Below are 19,315 nucleotides of genomic sequence, written 5' to 3'. Positions count from 1 at the left end.
GTTGGTCGCTGGAGAGCTGTCTGTGTGACAGCTCTCCAGCGACCACACAACGACGAAACAGCGACGCTGCAGCGATCGGCATAGTTGTCTATATTGCTTAATGTGACGGTACCTTAAGTTACAGGTGCTGTTAATTTCACAAATTAGAGAAGCATCACATGATTTTTCGAACAGTGCCAATACTTTTGTCCACCCACTTTTTTATGTTTGGTGTGGAATTATATCCAATTTGGCTTTAGGACAATTCTTTTTGTGTTTTTTTCATTTAAGACAAATTAAATGAAGATAATAATAACAAAGAATTTGTTTTTGCAATAATTTTCAGGAAGAAACGGAGTATTATTTGACAGAATTGCAGGGGTGTCAATACTTTTGGCCACAACTGTAAGCAACAAATAGTAAGGTTGCACCATAATATACAAGGAAGGATTACTCTATAGAACATTGAAACTGCATTGCTGCCATAGGAAAAAGCGCTATATAATGTACACAAAATATTTATCTGCAAAATTGCTATGAAAAAAGGAAGGTACTTCGCGCATAGATTGACCAATATATTTGCCATGTCAAGGCGTCTTTTGTAAATCAAGTCCCTGTCCTGATAAGTCACCTCTCCTGGGCAAAAAAGCCTACAATTTATGGGGCAGGAATGGACCAGCTAATCTGCTTAAAATCACCTGTGGCTAATGGGAGTGGGGGTGCACATGTCCAAAACTATATTCAATAGAAGAAAAGGACCAGCACATCTAAACTAGTGTGAATAGGCACCCACCAAAAAAACCCACGGCTGCAATACAGTTTCAGTGTTCTAGAGTAATCCTTCCTTGTATATTATGGTGCAACCTTACTGTTTGTTGCTAAAACAGGAAAGGTTTATTCTGATTTCATGTCAGATATTGAGGAAAAACATGCATTTGTGTCTTTTTATATAGTGTTTGTAAACTTTTAGTTTCAACTGTAGGTCAAATTTGGTGACGGATTCCTTTTAATACTAGAGGTTAGGGCCGTCCTTACAGGGTACACCTTGGCACTGGTGGAATGGCTTTTATGTTTTTTTTTTCATGAAAAATGGTGTTTACTAAGTACCGCATGTTATTTATATGAACTAATGCTTTTTAATTATAGCAGGGTATATGTTCATTTTATTTCCAAATCTAGAATGTCCAAAGAATCTATAGAAGGTAATTTTATTATACTCAAAAGGTTACCAAAACTTGTATGGAAATGAAATCTTAAAGTGGTTGTCCACTACTCAGATACCTTTCTCAATCATTATGTTCCCCTCCTAAAATAATAACACCTATACTCACCTTTGGGGCACTTACCTTTCCATTGGCTCTGGCTCTCCCAGGGCTTGCATGACATTTTATCACGCGATTCCTGCGGCCACTTCATTGCCCCCTTCTTCAGACATAACAGACATCTGGAGGGAGAGCTGCAGCTGCTTTCATTTCCTCCAGATGTCTGATTTGTCTGAAGGAGGGAAGAGTGAAGCGGCAGATGATCAGCTGCAGGGATCACGTGGCATTATGTCATGCGAGCCCCAGGAGAACCAGTGCCGACACTGCTGGAACAGTGCTAGCACAGCAAACGAGTATAGCTGTTACTTTATAAGGGAAATGTAGAGACTGAGAAAAGGGTTGACTGAGCAGTGGACAACCCCTTTAAAAGGTTTACCTTCATGGCTGTATCTGTGGTATAATTAAATATGTAGCCAAACTGAACTACACAAATAAGCCATCAACATTGCAAAAGTCATTGACTGATCTTAAGTTAGGTGCAGATTGCACTTTTCTGTTCTGTTAACCATGGCTACACCTGTAGGAATATGTTCAAATTAAGAAAAAAGGGAAGCTTTCACAATAGAAAAGTTTTCCTAATTCCCAACTACTTTTATGATCCAAAATGGTTACGGATTACAGGAGATCTGAAGATTATGAATTAAATGGTTCAAACATGATTTTAACAACAGTTTTGCTACATCAGTTAACTGGAATGAAAAAAAAAAACATGTACATCAAAGAAATCAGACAATATCACGTTGGCAAATACATAATTTAATGAAAAAGTACTTGTAAAACATCAGAGACATCAGAAAAGGCTCAGTCCCTTTTTTTGAAAATTGAATATATACATATTTATATAGATTTAAAGACAAACGAAAAAAAAAAAGAAATGAGGATTTACAAATCTATCAGGAAAAAACAGATCTGCAGATGAGAAAACCATTTTATTATGCTCCTTCATATGTTGGCTATACTAGTTATTGACCAGTTTGTATTCTCAGTTTTCAAGAGACAGCAATAGCTTAGCACCAATGTAATACTGTCGGAAGATCTAAGTTTGGATTAAACCATAATCTATAAATCAATTATTATTGTATTTTGGGACTACTGTATTGGGTTACTTTCCATTTATAAAGCACTAACATAGTGGTAGTCCCAAATAAGGGCTCATTCAGATGTCTGTGCACATCGGTCCGAGATCGGACAGCTCATATACGGACTTGTTAGTGTAAAGTTGAGCGAATTTGTTTGGGTCCCTGCTTATTCGGCAAGCTATAGCGCTTACCGAATAAGCTGCAGAGGGAAGAGCTGTGCTCAGTCCGTGTATTGCAGTCCGATCTCCGACAGATATGCAGGAAAGTCTGAATGAGCCCCATTGCTGCACTACACACAGTTCTGTTCGGTGGTGGTCTAGCTGCCAGTACATTTATCGATTTAGTGAATAGTCAGCAATGCACTGAGGAGAACACAGGAATTACGGCAAGTTAGGGCACTCAGATACTAAAATTCCCATTAGAGCATCATCTCCACAGACTGCCAGCTGAATCCTATCAGAATCATGTCAAGTCTGAAATGGTAAAAAAAAATTCTGGGACAGCCATTTCAATTAAAATTAAGTCAGTGTTTTAAAAGTGGATTTGTAATAAATACCTTGTATAAATAAGGTTTCTATGTTAAAGTTTTTATTTCAAATATATAATTTTTAACTCAATATAATCGGCCAGCAACATATCAGAATGAACATGGCCTTTTAACTGACTTGGCAACTCTCCTTTATAAACCGCATAAAGATTTGTACTTTTATTCACACAGCTACTTGGATCCTTTTTTCTTTTCCAAGTCTAATACTAGATTCACACTTCCTGTTCCTGCTGTCATCATCATCATTATAGGCAGGATCACAATGGCATAACGCCTCTATACACAGTAGTGTAGCAGTCAATGCATCAGAGCCAGTCTACTGCAGCTTATGTCCATGTGGCTACTGAATGAATAGGAAGGATGAGTCTAGTATTGATATTAAAGATCAGAGTGAAAATAGCAAGATTTTCTTTATTTCACTATATAAAACAGATATTAATAAATATATTTAACATAAAAACCTATTTAACAAAACGTTCATTTTCTGGTTTACATTCGATTTAACACTTACTGAAAAAGGATTCAGGTCAATTTTTTAAACTTATACCATACACAAATAAAACCAACGTTATATGGCTTATTTCAATGAAGAAAGGTATTCATCATTGGACATATAATTGCGAAACAAGAGGCCTTATGGTTTCAATGAGTCGGGGATTGCTCCACTGCATCTGGTTAGCGATCTTAGGCCATGTTCACACTTTGCAGTTTTTACCGCGGATCCGCGGCGATTTTGATGCTGCGCGTCCGCAGCAGTTTCCATAGCGTTTACATTTACATGTAAACCCTATGGAAACCGCAAACCGCTGTGCACATGCTGCGGGAAAAAACGCGCCGAAACGCAGCGGTTTAAAACCCGCAGCATGTCACTTCTTTGTGCAGAATCGCTGCGATTCTGCACCCATAGGAATGCATTGAACCGCTTACTTCCCGCATGGGGCTGTGCCCACGTTGCGGGAAGTAAGCGGTTAATGTGCGGGTGGTACCCGGGGTGGAGGAGAGGAGATTCTCCTCCAGGCCCTGGGAACCATAAATAGTGTAAAAAAAAAAAGAATTAAAATAAAAAATGATGCTATACTCACCTTTCAGCGCTGCACGCGGCCGTCCGGTCTTCGGTTTGCTGTGCGAGCAGGACCTGCGGTGACGTCGCGGTCACATGACCGTGATGACGCCGTGGTCACATGACCGTGATGTCACGAAGGTCCTTCTCGGCACAGTATCTTTGGAACCGGAGCGCCGGGTGCAGCACCCAGGAGATCCGGACATCGGAGGGTGAGTATAACCAATTTTTATTATTTTTACCATTACTATTGATGCTGCATATTGCTGCATATGCAGCATCAATAGTACAGGAGTAATCCCGCAGCGGAAACCGCGGAACAAACCGCGATAAATCTGCAGGGATAACCGCAGCGGTTTTGCCCTGCAGATTTATCAATTCCGCTGCGGGATAAACCTGCAGAGCACACCGCAAAGTGTGAACATGGCCTTATACTGTTTTATGAATATCCCCTTTTTTAATATTGAAAAAGAATGCCCATCTCTGGCCCAATGAAGTGATGCAAACATGACTGACATGATCTCCCATACCCTTGTACGAGTAGTTATTTTCTTGTTTATGAGATTGTTTTCTCAGAAGTGGAGAAAGCTAATATGTATCACTAACGGAAGAGGGGGCTGGGATCGGCAGTTGAGAAGATAGACAATGGAGAAGATGGAGAAATTAAGTTGTTAACGTTCACGTACAGTACATTGGACTGCACTCACATGCCAAGTGCAGTCCAATGTTTCACACACCCATAGACTTGTATGGCTGTGGGTGATCCAAATATCAGAGCCACAAGCAGCATGCTCCGATTGTTTTTGGGATGAGAAAATCGCAAATCTGCACTAGCATATGGTATAACATTCAGTCGAGTGCTGTCCGATAAAACATCACATAGCACTTGGCTGTGTTATACACCAGTGTGGTCGAACCCTTAAGATGGCCCTACAAATTAGACATAAGTAGACTGAAGGTTAAGCAACCATCACCAGACTGACTGTATGCTGAAGTGTCATTTCACCCTGAGCGCCGTAGACATTTGGCACTTACGGTTGTTTTAACTGGCCATACATTTGCAATGAAGACAAAGCATGATTGATCTGATCAAGGGAAGAAAAGAAGTTTCCTACCAAGAGATTTTTAATGCACGTATTGGAATTTTTTTTTAAATGGTGTCTGACTTTGTTCCAGACAATGACTGTCACAATGAGTAGGCTGATGTTCTTTGTTCACTTTCAACAAATATTCAGTACAGTTAGAAAATTGTCCAGTTTCATTACCCTAAGGGCTCATATTTATCTGCGTTTAAATCGGACCCGTGCAATACGATAAAAAAAAAAAATCGTATTGCACTTGTGCCAATGTTATTCAATGAGTTAGTGCTGATCTGCTGTTTTCTTCTCAGCTGGAATCTGGATGAGAAAAAAAAAATTGCCGCATGCTGCGAGTGGCAAATACAAATCAAGAGGTGTGAGAAAGAAAACGGACAGCACACAGACCATCCGTATGGTATCCGTTTCCTCATCCTACTTTTCTAGATCAATATCGGAGCGATTTTATTTACGCCAGTGAGTGTGAGCCCTTAGTCTAATGTGTCTAAGCACCTTCAGAGAAAACAAAAACCCTAAATCTATCAAGTGGAGGTACAAGTGAAGAGATGAAAGTAATGAGCTCTCTATCCCACAGACAGCAATAAGATAAAACTGCATCTTCTCCCCGACTAAACAAGAACCATCACTCCCACCAAACTCTGCACCCAGTGCTTATATCCTGGCATCAATTGAAAGCCAAATATAGGCTTATTAAGGAAAGATTCTATCTAGTTGGAGCAATCGATTAAGTCAAGACTGATATAAATTTGCTGTTTCCAGAAAAAAGTTACCGTAACTAGTATTTTGCACTGTGTAGGAAGAAACATAAAACAATCTTAAATAAATAAGTTACAGTAATTATTGGTAGTAAAATGCATAGATTGTATTCAGTGGATAAATGTTAAATTAGGACAAGTAAATGTTTGTAAGATGTTATTTTATAGCATTTGCCGTTGAACTTACAAACTAAAAACCTAAGAGAGGTCTCTGGTCCACAAATGTAAGTGACATCATTCTTGACTTTAGAATGTCAATTTCTCTGTTGTCTGGAAAGCTCCACCAACGGTTTTATCAATCCATACGTATACATTTGGAGTCATGCATCAAAAAGGTCTCAGAGAAACCGTGGTCTTGTCACAACTAAACACCAACTATTGAGGAGGGCACTTTTTCCCAAGCAATTGTTTTGAAACATGAAACCTGATATGCCTAGTGTTAAATCTGCACAGAGTACATATACTAATACTGATATTTGTATAACACATTAATTGGTTGCAAAAATTGGCAGCGATGAATAAACCTACATTAGGACTTGTTTTCCCCCTAAAATGGTACATGTAGATAAAGAGTTAAGCTGGTGTCGCAAGTAATCAAAACTCTATTGTAGCAATGTTATGACTATGGATCCAAAAACTTCTTAGGCTAGGGCTCTATGGTTATGAATTGTATGCTCACAAAATGAATTTGTCGGAGTTAAATAAAAATCAGAAATGCATTTATATAAATAAAATATTTTTCTGGCAATGTCGCAGCCTCAAAATTACAACCCTGTTAAGATTGTTTTTGTGATAACTGAATGTGATCTCTCTTATCTACAAAGAGTGCTATTAAACACAATTTTAATCGTTCCTTAAAAAATGTCATAGTAAACTGCAGGACAGCACAGAATCATGTAAAAGCGCATACGTGACAGATCACACATCATGCATCACATGTAACAATGTACTTTGAGGCAGGAGAAAAACGTATGTACTATGGCCAGCTTCTATTTATATGGAAATGCGTATTTAAAATGTAAAAGATGTCGGTGTAGACCGGATTCTGTGGCGCATGCATGCTCAGCCCAAGATGTGGCACATTTATTAAGAGGCGTTCCCTTCCTAACACAATTATTGTATCTTACACCAGCAGGCAACACCAGCCTTACTAAACTCCGCTTATAAAATACAGTACTGTGCAAAAGTTTGGCATGACGGGCATTTGCAAAGTTCCATCAAGCGATACCATCAGGGAGAGGACTGATAGTCCTGCTGCAAAATAAATTTGGAGCTCATGACTTTAAACATACAGCCAATGTCATTAGGAACTATCTTCAGCATCAAAAACAAGGAAACCTGGAAACTATGATATGGCCCCAAAAGGGCCCTGATATCATCATGGAATCTGTCTGCGATTACACAAAGAGAGAAGAACTGGTAAAAGTCTACATCCACAGAAGATTTGTGGTTAATTCTCCAAGATGTTTGGAACATTCTCCTTACATACGGTAGTTCCTTTAAAAAAAGGATGTGCAAATGTACCTAGAAAAATTGATGCTTTGATGCGGTTTTTAAGGCAAAGGGCGGTCACAACAAATACTGATATGATTTCGATTTTTCTTTTGTTGGTTTAGTTTTTAAAGCATTCTTACATTGCAGCATGTTTCCCCATACCTGCCTAAATCTTTTGCACAGTACGATATCCAAAAATGTTTATGCCCATCGAACACGGACCACAATACCCAGTGCCAACAGTGGGTCTCTCTAATCTGAGCCAACTTCCTCATTGGCATAAATAAGCTGAGTTACAGGTGAGATCCAGGTACGGACCATGATTTACAAGGAATTGAGCCTAAAACTTGATGACCAATTCCAGAGATGAGCAGATCAGCATATTGAATGTTCCTTTTTATGCTCTGTGGTTTCTCCATACTCATGCGCATAATAAACCTTGAATATAAATTAATACATTTTTATACTCTCCTCACTGATAACTCTCCACTCCTCACTGTCACCTGTCCAGTCCTTGGCACATCTTCTAATCCCCACTGCAAGTCCCGAATCTCCAGGATTCTCCACGCTGATGAGATCTGGTACTGTTCTGTGCAAGTGCGTGCAAGGTCATGGCATGCACTGTGACTTGGCAGATGCATGCACAAAACCGTCCCGGAGAGGCCAGAGGATTCAGTGCTCGGTGGAGGTAACAGGATGAAACAAGAACTTACAGGTGACCGTGAGGAAAGCAGGTGCTAGAGGAGAGCGCTAAGGCGAGTATAGATAGTATAGTTTTTTTTGTTAAACCGCTCAATGACACTTTATGGTTGAGATAAATGGCAGACAGCTGGCACCATTTTTTGTAATATTTAAGTAGAAATCAATTCCACTAAAATATTTGCTCATCTGCAATCAATACAGCAGTGATCTAATTATACTAATGTTGCCAATTTTAAAATATAGTGTTCCCCATAAATGGACAGTTTAGGCCCCATAATAAAAAAACAAAACAAAAAACAAAGCTATATAACTATTGACTGAGTTCACACATTGTACGTATTGCACCAGCTTGGAAAGGCCTGTTTGGGTAGACTGAAAGTAGTGCGTTTTGTTGTAAATTCTCAGTGCTAATTTCCCAAGCTGCCATGGATAAATTCTGCAGATCATCTAAATGATTCTTCATGCATATGCCCCATGCTCAGCTTATTTTTTCAGTGTGACTGAAACAGAATGATGATAAATCATGTAAATCTACCATTTCTCTTTGTAAACAATATTCACGCATTGGCATCTCGCCGTTATACAGGCAAAAATGTACATTAAATGCATTGCACAGCCAGCGATTCCTGTATACTGCCTTTAAAACAAAGTATTTACACAATGTAAGACTTTCACTTGTTAGGAAAGATATTTAAAAGCATATTAAACTATGTTACAGAGCTTTGTCTCCACATAAATTAATTAAATTTGTTCGCATTTTATATTAAAAAAAAATTTGTGTTACAAACAATATAAAAATGTCATTGTGCATATTACTTCCGGTTGTACTTGACAAAACGCAATGCTGCCACTTGTGCATTCTTCTAGAGTATTATTGACTTCAGATTAGAGATGAGCGAATTGATTAGATGCAAATCAAATTCATGTAAAATTTTCAGAAAATTTGTTGGACCCAGCGAATTTGAAAAATTTGCTATCTGACTTGTGCAAACTGTGCCCCACCGCACCAAAAAATGCAAAACACCACTTGTTCACAAAGCGTAAGATTGTGTGAGCTTGAGAAGGCTTATATGGCCTCAGGAGATGCCAAGCAGGCGGCCTAATGATGCTTTGCAACCATCTCGTCATAGCGTATAATACAGCAAATCAGAAGGGAATATGATATCCTGTATAAAAGCTGAGGCAAGGAATGCAGATATTTAGTAGTGAATCAGAATAGTGAGAACTCACCGCCCACAGCTTAGCACTAGTTATAAGGTGGGAAAGCTTTAAAACACTGAATAATCATAACAGATAGTGTGTGACAGGAGATCAGTGATAAACAACTACCATCCGTTAGCCATAACCATATGTGTTGAGGTCACTTGGACATTGCAAAGGCTGTATTTGCTTTAAATAGCTTGAAAAAAGTGTTTGATAGAGATCTCAGTAGGTTCACATGAGTTTTCAGATTCATTGCAACTCAATTTTTTTTGCCAAAATTTGACAAAGCTGGGGAATTCACATTTCAAAAGATTCGCTCATCTCTACTTCCCATTCTAAGAATGGCATTGCGGCTAAAAACCCAGCATTGAAGAAAATAATTCCCATTTATTACTGGATTTTTGGAAATGTAGACTTTTTTTGGCATTTCAATATGCACAAGCATAAAATAAACAGGATTGAGAGGAGTCATGAACCATCACCTCTGTCCTGAACTGTGTGGAATCACACTCTTTTTGCTTCTGTTACGACTGTTTCTATTAGAGTCTCTATTAGGGCTTTCCCGACTTGAACTGCCTCTCCTCAGTCGCATGTGGTCCTTATTTTCATCACTTTCAGCTTCGGAGTCACTTAATTCTAAGTCCGGACAATAGCCATCATTGTCCTGATACGGAGTCCCAGAAGACTGACATTCGACAATCTGTTTGCTCCACATTCGCTCTCTCGCAGGCTGCCTTTTTTGTGTTTTTTCACAGCTTCGCTGATCTTCTGTGGTCCTTACCAAGCTATTTGTGGTTTCTTTGATTGATCGACTATAATGCTCAATCTTGGACTTCCTAAAATTGCCCGGATTGGGCAGATGTGTTGTGATTAAAGATTCCTGCTCATGAGATGTTTGGCTTAAGCTCTCCCTTTGGATTCTGTCGGCACTAGAACGTAAGATCCCATTAGACTTGCTTGACTTGAGATGTTCATGCTGAACTTTCCCACTTCCATTTGAAGAGTGTCCATGGATTACAGCTTGTAGAGACAATGGTTTACCTGAGCTCCTATATCGTGATGTTTGCTGAGTCACTGGTTCCTGAATTTCAATCCGGGGATTTCTACTCTCTAGTAATCCATTCCTTCTTTGTTCAGAGGCAAAGTGCGAGTAGTGTTTAGTGAGGACCTCCGAAGATTTCTGCAGTTCCCGGCCATGATGTGATCTACTTTTCTTATTAAGAAGGCCTGAGCGTTTCCCAGTTTTCACTGAACTGTTTTTACAGTCTGCAACTGTGGGTTTTGGCATTTTTAACTTCAAAGTTATTCTTGGAGGAGGGTAAAATAATGTATTCTCCAGCGCACTTGATAACGGTTGTCCTAGAGACACAAAACAAGCAAAATATATTAAAAAGATAGTCTGGCACAGACATGGAAGAAAGGAACGCTAGGTCATGATAAAATGGAGGCCGGCTATACATTTGCAATATACACAGTCAGAGTAAGTACAGGTAGTATGTTTTCTGAACCAAACGTAACCTTATATGAGCTTATTAGGCTGTAGCGTAGTTCTAGTCCGGAGCCCTGTGGCGGGTCTGTGCATCAAAGTCCATACCTGGACTGTGAATGCTGGATGCGTAAAACCATAGTTGTTAGTGATGAGCGAACATGCTCGGCCGATAAGGTGTTATCCGAGCAAACGCTGGTGCTAACTGAGTGTCTTCGGCGTGCTCGAATAATATGTTTGAGTAACTGTAGCTGCATGTCCTGTTTGTTAGGCAGTCCCTGCATGTGTTGCAGCTGTCAAACAGCTGAGTTAGCACCCAAGCATGCTCTGATTAACACCTTATCCTAACACGTTCGCTCATCACTAGTCGTTCGTGTTAATTGTGTCTGAATAAAAAAAAAAATAAATAAGGCGTAAAAAGGTTTTGAGTACAGGGTGTGATTGGGACCAATATAATCTTATTTTAATGATATTGGAATATAGCGGACACATGGTTCCAATTATTTCAATACATTGCTAAATTTCTGCAGTCTTTCATGTGACAGAAGAAGCAAACGCAACATTCCTATGAACAGCCAAAACAACAAATAGCAAATCTGTTAATCTGTCTAAGCCCCCTTCCCACGTACATTTTCACAGGTACCGAACATGTAGACACGCACACCCATTATAATCTATGGGGCAGCGCACATATTCATTATTTCATATGGACAGTGGGACAAACTCGTAGATATGTTAATTTTTTTTTAAGGTCAATAAAAAAAAAAAACACGTGCACACGGATGACGATGGTGTGACGTCCGTGTGACATGTACGGGAATAGAATATAAATTACATATGTTTAGGAGTTATATGTGCAAAAATATAAATAGATACAGGTGTATATAGATAGATAAATAGATATCCTTGAGATATAAAGTTCACGCCGTGCGTGTGAAGTTAACTGAACTTGTATTTAGCTAATAAATTTAAAAAAAAAAAAAAAAAACAAAGTGGGGCCTCCCCTATTTTTGATGACCAGCCAATGTAAAGCAGACAGCGGTGGGCTGATAATATCAGGCTGGGAAGATCCATGATTATTGGGCCCTTCCCAGCCTAAAAATACCAGTCCGCGGCCGCCCCAGAAGTGGCGCATGACATTAGATGCACCATTTCTGGTGCTTTGCAAAGCTCTTCCAGATTGCCCTGGTGCGGTGGCAATCGCGGTAATGATAGTTGGGGTTGATCACAGCTGTGATTTGTCAAAAATCACAGCTGCCATCAAGCCTTGGGGTTACTAATGGAGAGGTGTTACTAATACAGTAATTAAAAGTAAAATCTCACACATAAAAAATAACTTTATAAAGAATAAAGACTCCCCCTCGTTCAACAATGTATTGAAAAAAAATCCCACGCAGGTCAGCCGTAATCCACTGAATCTGTTGTAGTCCAGAAATGGATACAGTGGGGACAAAAGTATTTAGTCAGCCACCAATTGTTCAAGTTCTCCCACTTAAAAAGATGAGAGGCCTGTAATTGACATCATAGCTAGACCACAAATATGAGAGTCAAAATGAGAAAACAAATCCAGAAAATCACCTTGTCTGATTTGGCAAGATTTATTTTGCAAATTATGGTGGAAAATAAGTATTTGGTCACCTAAAAACACGCAAGATTTCTGGCTCTCATAGACCTGTAACTTCTTCTTTAAGAGGCTCCTCTGTCATCCACCTGTTTGAACTTGTTATCAGTATAAAAGACACCTGCCCACAACCTCAAACAGTAATACTCCAAACTCCAGTATGGTGAAGACCAAAGGGCTGTCGAAGGACACCAGAAACAAAATTGTAGCTTACAGTGATGAAATCAACTGTGGGAGCAATAATAAGAAAATGGAAGACATACAAGACCACAGATAATCTCCCTCCATCTGGGGCTCCACGCAAGATCTCATCCCGTGGGATCAAGATGACCACAAGAACGGTGAGCAAAAATCCCAGGACCACACAGGGGGACCTAGTGAATTACCTGTATAGAGCTGGGACCACTGTAACAAAGGCTGCCATCAGTAATACACTACACCGCCAGGGACTCAGATCCTGCAGTGCCAGACGTATCCCCCTGCTTAAGCCAGTACATGTCTGGGCCCGTCTGAAGTTTGCTACAGAGCATTTGGATTATCCAGAAGAGTATTGAGAGAATGTCATATGGTCTGATGAAACCAAAGTAGAACTGTTTGGTAGAAACAAAACTCGTCGTGTTTGGAGGAGACAGAATGCTGAGTTGCATCCAAAGAACACCATATCTACTGTGAAGCATTGAGATGGCAACATCATGTTTTGGGGCTGTTTCTCTGCAAAGGGACCAGGACGACTGATCCATGTACAAGAAAGAATTAATGGGGCCATGTATCGTGAGATTTTGAGTGCAAACAGCCTTCCATCAGCAATGGCATCGAAGATGAAACTTGGATGGGTCTTTCAGCATGATAATGATCCCAAGTACACCACCAGGGCAACGAAGGAGTGGCATCGTAAGAAGCATATGAAGGTCCTGGAGTGACCTAGCCAGTCTCCAGATCTCAATCCCGTGTTGCCCAGAGACAGGCCCAAAAACATCACTAAACAGACCCTTTACGGCAGGGACCAATTTGTTGCCAGCACTCAGCCTTCTTTCATTTAGTAAGTATATCATGCCGTCATTTTCAGTTTGATTTTGTGCTCATATGGTCTGTTTAGGCCCTTTACGCTTTATGCACTGTGCACTTTTTTCAAATTATGTGATTTCCTAGCTGCAAAACATTTGCATTTGACAGTTAGTTTAGCTCTATTCTATTATTAATCCATGGGGCATTGAATTTCTACTTATCCTTATCGCTATTATTGGCTCAGTGTGCTGGTCATTTTGTGTCCTGTATATTGGTTTCCAGTGGTTCTTTTTTATTGTGTCTGTTATTTAGTCATTATTTCTGTGCAATAAAATTAATATTTTTGGATTATACTCAGTTTTGGCGTGTGTATTCCCACCTAATGTTGTGATTATGCTATTTGGAGTTTTTTGGTCCTTTCTACTGATATCTGGGACATTTGTTTGGTGTTTAAGATAATATAGTACAAGATATACTGTATATACTCGAGTATAAGCCGACCCAAGTATAAGCCGACCCCCTAATTTTGCCACAAAAAACTGGGACAACTTAGTGATTCCAGTATGAGCCTAGGGTGGAAAATGCAGCAGCTACCGGTAAATTTCAAAAATAAAAATAGGTACCAATAAAAGTAAAATTAATTGAGATATCAGTATGTTAAGTGTTTTTGAATATCCATATTAAATCAGGAGCCCCATATAATACTCCAAACAGTTCATGATGGGCCCCATAAGATGCTCCATACAAAATACGCCCCATATAATGCTCCATACAGTTCCTGATGGGCCCCATAAGATGCTCTATACAGTTCATGATGGGCCCCATAAGATGCTCCATACAAAATACGCCCCATATAATGCTCCATACAGTTCCTGATGGGCCCCATAAGATGCTCTATACAGTTCATGATGGGCCCCATAAGATGCTCCATACTAAAATATGCCCCATATAATGCTGCATAAAGGTTAATAAGGGCCCCACAAGATGCTCCATACAAAACGTTTGCCCAATATAATGCTGCACAAATGTTGATTATGGCCTCATAAGATGCTCCATAGAGATATTTGCCCCCATATAATGCTGCAGACGTTGAATATGGCCCCATAAAATTCTCCATAGAGATATTTGCCCCATATAATGCTGCACAAACGTTGAATATGGCCCCATAAGATGCTCCATATAGATATTTGCCTCATATAATGCTGCACAAATGTTGAATACGGCCCCATAAGATGCTCCATATACATATTTGCCCCATATAATGCTGCACAAACGTTGAATATGGCCCCATAAGATGCTCCATAGAGATATTTGCCCCATATGCGGTTGCTGCGATAAAAAAAAAAAAAAAGACACTCGCCTCTCGTCGCTCAGGCCCCTGACACTTGCAATACTCGCCAGTCCTCGTTCCGGCGCCACTGTGTCTTCCGCGTCCTCTGCACTAACGTTCAGGTAGAGGGCACGGACTAACCACGTCATTGCGCCCTCTGACCTGAGCGTCACAGCAGAGGACGCGGAAGACACAGCTGCGCCCGGAAAGAGGAAAGGTAAATATCGAGCAGTGCTCCCCCTCCCCATTATACTCACCTGCTCCTCGCACGGTCCCTGCATCTCTGGACGCTGACAGCTTCTTCCAGCGTTGAGAGGTCGCCGTTACCGCTCATTACAGTAATGAATATGCGGCTCCACCCCCTATGGGAGTGGAGTCGGGTCCATATTTATTACTGGAATGAGCGGTACCATGTGACCGCTCAACGCTGGAAGAAGCTGTCAGTGCCCGCCGGAGATCGGAGATGCAGGGACCATGCCAGGAGCAGGTGAGTATGTCACAGCCGCCGCTCCCCCTCCCTCGCCAACCCCCTGGGACAATGACTCTAGTATAAGCCGAGAGGAGCACTTTCAGCCTTAAAAAATGGGCTGAAAATCTCGGCTTATACTCGAGTATATACGGTATATCTTTATTTAATAGCAACAGTAATATTTAAAATGAAATGTGTGCACGTATCAGGACATTTAATACAAACATTATATATAAAGAATAATATAAAAACAATTGTAATTAATAGTGGACCTACAGGATAGAAATGAATGGCCTCCTAGTTAGGATATTATGGATCTCCAAAATTTCTTTAAGTGAAACAAACCCAAGTAAAACTTAATAAAAAAAACTTTGAATCAATTGTTGAATCCCATTGAAAGTGTACGAAGGTAAAATTAAATAAATAATATAATAACCTTCAGGGAAGACGGAACCTCGTTCAGAAATGCATGTCGGGGTGTGTGCGTCTCTAGGACCAGGTGGCACCTCAAGGTATTGATCTCCATTATTTATTTTTTGCACTATGCACAATGCACTTTAAAAAGATCACATGGAGGTTTGGGCGTTTATTATGTGACACTGCTGCACGTTGGCATTTGCCAAGGTTATTATATTATTTATTTAATTTTACCTTAGTACACTTTCAATGGGATTCAACAATTGATTAAAAGTTTTTTTTATTAAGGTTTGTTTCACTTAAAGAAATTTTGGAGATCCCGAATATCCTAACTAGGAGGCCATTCATTTCTATCCTGTAGGTCCACTATTCATTACAATTGTTTTTATATTATTTTTCATGTATAATGTTTGTATTAAATGTCCTGATACGTGCACACTTTTCATTTTAAATATTACTGTTGCTATTAAAGATATATACTGTATCTTGTACTATATTATCTTGTCCGGATTTTCATGGTTTATCTAGAGCTCTGGTGGTTGGTCTTTCTTGAACATTCAGAGCTGATGGATCTCGTTGCGCTCAGCAAGACCCAGTGACAGTGAGAATCGTTGTCGTCATTACCCGGTGACACCTGTGAATACAGAGGGTACAGAAAGTATTCAGACCCCTTTAAATTTTTCATTCTTTGTTCATTGCAGCCATTTGGTAAATTCCAAAAAGTTCATTTTTTTCTCATTAATGTACACTCTGCACCCCATCTTGACAAAAAAAAAAAAGTAGACATTTTTGCATATTTATTAAAGAAAAACTTTAATAAACTAAATATCACAAGGTCATAAGTATTCAGACACTTTGCTCAGACACTCATATTTAAGTCACATGCTGTCCATTTCCTTGTGATCCTCCTTGAGATGGTTCTACTCCTTCATTGGAGGCCAGCTGTGTTTAACTAAACTGATAGGACTTGATTTGGAAAGGCAAACACCTGTCTATATAAGACCTCACAGCTCACAGTGCATGTCAGACCAAATGAGAATCATGAGGTCAAAGGAACTGGCCAAGGAGCTCAGAGACAGAATTGTGGCAAGGCACAGATCTGGCCAAGGTTACAACAGAATTTCTGCAGTACTCAAGGTTCCTACGAGCACATTGGCCACCATAATCCTTAAATGGAAGAAGTTTGGGACCATCAGAAGTCTTCCTAGACCTGGCCGTCCAGCCAAACTGTGCAATTTTGGGGGGGGGGGGGGGGGGGGGGGGAGAGCCTTGGTGAGAGAGGTAAAGAAGAACCCCAAGATCACTGTGGCTGAGCTCCAGAGATGCAGTAGGGAGATGGGAGAAAGTTCCATAAAGTCAGCTATCACTGCAACCCTCCACCAGTCGGGCCTTAATGGCAGAGTGGCCCGACGGAAGCCTCTCCTTAGTGCAAGACATATGAAAGCCTGCATAGAGTTTACTAAATCAAACACATGAAGAACTCCAGACTATGAGAAATAAGATTCTTTGGTCTGATAAGACGAAGATAGAATTATCACCAAAAAAGTCTAAGCGGTATGTGTGGCACTGCTCATCATCTGCCCAATACAATCCCAACAGTGAAACATGGTGGTGGCAGCATCATGCTATGGGGGTGTTTTTCAGCTGCAAGGGCAGGATGACTAGTTGTCATTGAAGGAAACATGAATGTGGCGAAGTACAGAGATATCCTGAATGAAAACCTCTTTCAAAGTGCTCTGGACCTCAGACTTAGCCGAAGGTTCACCTTCCAATAAGACAATGACCCTAAGCAAACAGCTAAAATAAGGAGTGGCTTCAGAACAACTCTGTGACCATTCTTGACTGGCCCAGCCAGAGCCCTGACCTAAACCCAACTGAGCATCTTTGGAGACACCTGAAAATGGCTGTCCACCAACGTTCACCATCCAACCTGACGGAACTGGAGAGGATCTGCAAGGAAGAATGGCAGAGGATCCCCTAATCCAGGTGTGAAAAACTTATTGCATCATTCCCAAGAAGACTCATGGCTGTACTAGCTCAAAAGGGTGCTTCTACTCATTACTGAGCAAAGGGTCTGAATACTTATGACCATGTGATACTTCAGTTTTTCTTTTTAAATAAATTTGCAAAAATGTCTACATTTCTGGGGGTTTTCAGTCAAGATAGGGGTGCAGAGTGTACATTAATGAGAAAAATACGTACGCTACTTACCTGGTAGCAGTGTTTTTTCAGGAGCCATGACAGCACAATGAGAGAGGGGAATCCGCCCTTCAGGGACAGGAAACCTCAGACATAAAAGGGCGGCCCCTCACTCCCCCGCCAGTTGGTTTACAGAGAACGAAAGGACCTTCTAGGTTAGTAGCACATAAACAATATTAAAATATGGTACAATTCACCACGTGCATAAACTTAGGAATTACACTAAAGGAGGTGCCGATCCCAATAGAAAAAGAGGGTGGGGAGTATAAGGGTGCTGTCATGGCTCCTGAAAAAACACTGCTACCAGGTAAGTAGCTTACGTATTTATTCAGTCGCCATGACAGCACAACGAGAGACTTTCAGAGAAGTGAAAAGTAACTAGGGAGGGATTATTGCCTCCAGCACCCTTCTCCCAAACGTGAGGTCGGAGGAGCCACCTAGATCTAATCTATAGTGCTTAAGAAAGGTAGACGGAGAAGACCATGTAGCCGCCTTACAAATGTCTTAAATCGACACTTCTGCTCTCTCAGCCCAGGACGTGGCTACCGCACGAGTGGAATGAGCCTTTATACCATCCGGAACTTCCACGCCACCTGCGGTATAAGCGAGAGATATCGCCTCCCTAATCCATCTAGCTAGTGTATTTTTTGATACTCTAAGCCCTTTCCTAACCCCCTGGTAGGATAAAAATAAGGAGTGATCTTTTTTCCAAGTGTCTGTTACTGAAATGTACTTAAGGAGACACCTTCGTACGTCCAAACAATGAAATTTATATTCCTTTTCATTAGAGGGATTAGAACAGAATGAAGGTAGGACCACCTCCTGGGACCTATGAAATTTTGAAGCAACCTTTGGAAGATAAAGGGGATCAGGTCTCATGACCACTCTATCTTCCCTGAACTGCATATATGGAGGTTGTCTAGACAATGCTTGTAGATCACTAACCCTCCTCGCGGATTTGAGGGCAACTAAGAGGGCCGTTTTAACCGATAAGATCTTGATTGGAACATTATCAATAGGCTCGAACGGGGCTTGTGTTAGGGCCGACTGCACAAGATTTAGGTCCCATGGGACTATTTTTTGTTTAATAACTGGCCTGGATCTGGTAACCGCCTTAAAGAATCTAGATATCCAGTGATTACTGGCTAAGTTAGCATTATATAGCGCCCCCAGAGCTGAAACCTGAACTCTGAGAGTGCTGGTGGCTAAGCCCATCTCTAGGCCCTTCTGTAAAAATTCTAAGATTTGAGTAACATCAGGTCTTTGATCAATTTGTGCCCCAGAACTCGATAGGAATTTCCTCCAAACCCTGACATAGATGTTTGTGGTGGAGGTTTTCCTACTTTTAAGCAGCGTATTTATAAGATTTTGAGAAAATCCCTTCCCTTTTAGTAGCGACCTCTCAAATTCCACGCTGTTAGGTGTAAGTTGGCTACTCGTGGATGCAAGATTGGACCCTGGGAGAGGAGGTCTGGTAATTCTGGGAGGATCCATGGCTGGGAAATGGACATGTCTCTCAGCCATGGGAACCACGACCTCTTGGGCCAGAA

At 40.6% G+C, this 19,315-nt stretch overlaps 1 protein-coding gene across 1 annotated transcript in view; it reads right to left on the bottom strand.

Annotated features, from left to right (window-relative positions):
- Window positions 1-7,460: 7,460 nt before the first annotated feature.
- The window catches only part of JADE3 (jade family PHD finger 3), an 85,000-nt gene continuing 73,145 nt past the window's right edge, over window positions 7,461-19,315 (bottom strand). The window contains exon 11 of the mRNA XM_077296899.1: window positions 7,461-10,597. Within this exon, the coding sequence (XP_077153014.1) occupies window positions 9,717-10,597 (881 nt within the window). The 3' untranslated portion in view covers window positions 7,461-9,716. The remainder of the gene's footprint in view (window positions 10,598-19,315) is intronic.

The sequence above is a fragment of the Ranitomeya variabilis genome, chromosome 3, assembly GCF_051348905.1.
Source record: "Ranitomeya variabilis isolate aRanVar5 chromosome 3, aRanVar5.hap1, whole genome shotgun sequence".
Taxonomy (NCBI): Eukaryota; Metazoa; Chordata; class Amphibia; order Anura; family Dendrobatidae; genus Ranitomeya; species Ranitomeya variabilis.
This window is presented reverse-complemented; position numbering and strand designations above follow the sequence as displayed.